At 63.8% G+C, this 2,279-nt stretch overlaps 1 protein-coding gene across 1 annotated transcript; it reads left to right on the forward strand.

Moving 5' to 3' along the window:
* Nucleotides 1-1,221: 1,221 nt before the first annotated feature.
* On the forward strand, nucleotides 1,222-1,896 carry LOC116747833 (polyadenylate-binding protein 1-like 2). Its single transcript, XM_032620378.1, has one exon. It carries the CDS (start codon nucleotides 1,237-1,239, stop codon nucleotides 1,837-1,839), a length of 603 nt encoding a protein of 200 aa, XP_032476269.1. The 5' UTR covers nucleotides 1,222-1,236; the 3' UTR covers nucleotides 1,840-1,896.
* Nucleotides 1,897-2,279: the final 383 nt, after the last annotated feature.

The raw sequence follows: 2,279 nt of genomic DNA on the forward strand, positions 1-2,279 counted from the left end.
TCTCTGAGAAAATGGGTCAGCAGGCTGCAGTGGGAGCTTGCCCCACTTGCCCCAGCTCCAGCTCAGAGTAAGAGTTGCCGCCTTGGTGGCGGTGATGTTGGAGAGCGTGTGTGCCTTGAGGTGGGGAGAACCCCTGAACGTGAGAAAACCATTTTTCTTGGGTTTGTTTAGGCCGGGCAAGTGTATTCTCAACGCCACCCACCTTCTCTTGCAAGGTGCTTGATTTAATCATTTAAATGTTCTATGGGGAGAGGAAGGATAAAACAAAACTCCCTAAATCTAACCCAGATTCCCTCGGTCCACATGGAGCCCTTTCCCTGGCTTCCTCTTCAAACACATCCAGCCGATCCGACAGGCTGAGGACTCACACTCCCGTTCCCCAACCTCAAGCCTCCCGCTCCCGCCCCCTCCCACCGTCCGCGGCCCCGCAGCCCCGCAGCAGCCACAGGGGGAACCAAAGAGACAGAAGCCTTCCCAGCTGCCCGGACCACAGACGCCAACACCCCCCGCCCCCCACCACACGCCGCCCGCCCGCGCCCCGCACGCTAGCCCACGACCGAGCGGCGGCGGCAGCAGCAGCGGGCTGCAGGCTGCTGCGACTCGCACCGGTGCGCTCCTGGCAGCGCTCGCCATACCAGGTGACTGGGACTCGCCAGATCGGCTGGCCCGGGGTCCCCCGCCCCAGCTCGCGCTCGCGCCCCCGGCCCGGGTTCCGGCGCCCACCCGCCCTCCTGCCCTCTCCCGCCTCTCCGCCCCCCAGCTCGCGGGAAGGGAGGTCGCGGCAGCGGCCCGGGGGCACCGGCGACCGTGGCGACAGCGGCGACAGTGGCGGCGGCGGTGGCGGCGGCGGCGGCGGCGGCGGCGGCGGAGGCTGCGGCGGCGACCGTGGCAGAAGCGGTGGCGGAGGCCTCCGTGGCGGAGGCGGAAGCAGAGGTGGAGGCTGAGTTGGAGGCCGAGGCCTCAGTGGAGGAGGCAGTGGCGGAGGTCACCCTGGGGGAGGCGGCGGCAGCCGTAGCGGGGGAGGAGGCGGAGGCCTCCCTGGCGGCAGCGGCAGTGGCCGTGGCGGAGGCCAGTGTGGCCGAAGCCGCCGCCGCGGCAGAGGCTGCGACGCCCCCCTTGGGGGAGGCGGAGGCGGAGGCGGATGCGGATGCAGATGCGGAGGTGGCGGCGGCGGTGGCCGCCGCGGATGCTGATGCGGAGATGGGCGGGGGCTCAGTGGGGAATCCGGACTTTCCTATGGCTTCGCTGTACGTGGGCGACCTGCACCCTGAGGTGACGGAGGCAATGCTGTACGAGAAGTTCAGCCCGGCCGGGCCCATCCTCTCCATCCGCATTTGCAGGGACAAGATCACCCGCCGCTCGTTGGGCTATGCGTATGTCAACTACCAGCAACCGGTAGACGCCAAGCGGGCCCTGGAGACCCTGAACTTTGATGTCATCAAGGGCAGGCCAGTTCGCATCATGTGGTCCCAGCGGGACCCCTCGCTCCGCAAGAGCGGGGTGGGCAACGTCTTCATCAAGAACCTGGGCAAAACCATCGACAACAAGGCGCTGTACAACATCTTCTCGGCGTTCGGCAACATCCTCTCCTGCAAAGTGGCCTGCGACGAAAAGGGGCCCAAGGGCTACGGGTTCGTGCACTTCCAGAAGCAGGAGTCCGCCGAGCGGGCCATTGATGCGATGAATGGCATGTTCCTGAACTACCGCAAAATTTTCGTTGGGAGATTCAAGTCGCATAAGGAACGAGAGGCCGAAAGGGGAGCCTGGGCCAGACAGTCCACCAGTGCTGACGTCAAGGATTTCGAGGAAGACACCGACGAGGAGGCCACCTTGCGATGAAGACATCCCAGGAGCGAGCCAGCCAGCAGAGCCAAACCTTGGCTCCCACCCGGTTTACAGCCCCACCCTTTGCCCCCCTAACCCACCAGCAGTGTATTGTATTGGGAGTGCAGGTCTCTCTCTCTCACAACCGCCCCCCCACCCCCCACCCCCGTCTTCCTTCCCTCCATCTCTCCCTCCCTCCACCTGTCTCAGTCCCTCTCACTCTGTGTCTCTCTCTTTCTCTCCACTCCCCTGTCGTCCCTACCCCTCCTCTCCCCTCCCTTCCCCCCACACCCACCTTGGGTGCTGTGAATAATCTTGCTAATCTGTGCCACTTGACAGGTTAAAGGCTGTCTTCTCCTTGTGGTTTGGTTTAAAAAGCACTTTCTCTCTTTGTTTATTGCACAGGTGATACAATTTCATGGTAGAAACATCAGGAAGGAGAAGTAAATCAGATG

This window comes from Phocoena sinus, chromosome X (genome assembly GCF_008692025.1).
Source record: "Phocoena sinus isolate mPhoSin1 chromosome X, mPhoSin1.pri, whole genome shotgun sequence".
In the NCBI taxonomy this organism is placed as follows: domain Eukaryota; kingdom Metazoa; phylum Chordata; class Mammalia; order Artiodactyla; family Phocoenidae; genus Phocoena; species Phocoena sinus.

Excerpts from the sequence above, each read along its gene's own strand:
- LOC116747833 (XM_032620378.1), top strand. The coding sequence starts at position 1,237 with ATGGCTTCGCTGTACGTGGGCGACCTGCACCCTGAGGTGACGGAGGCA.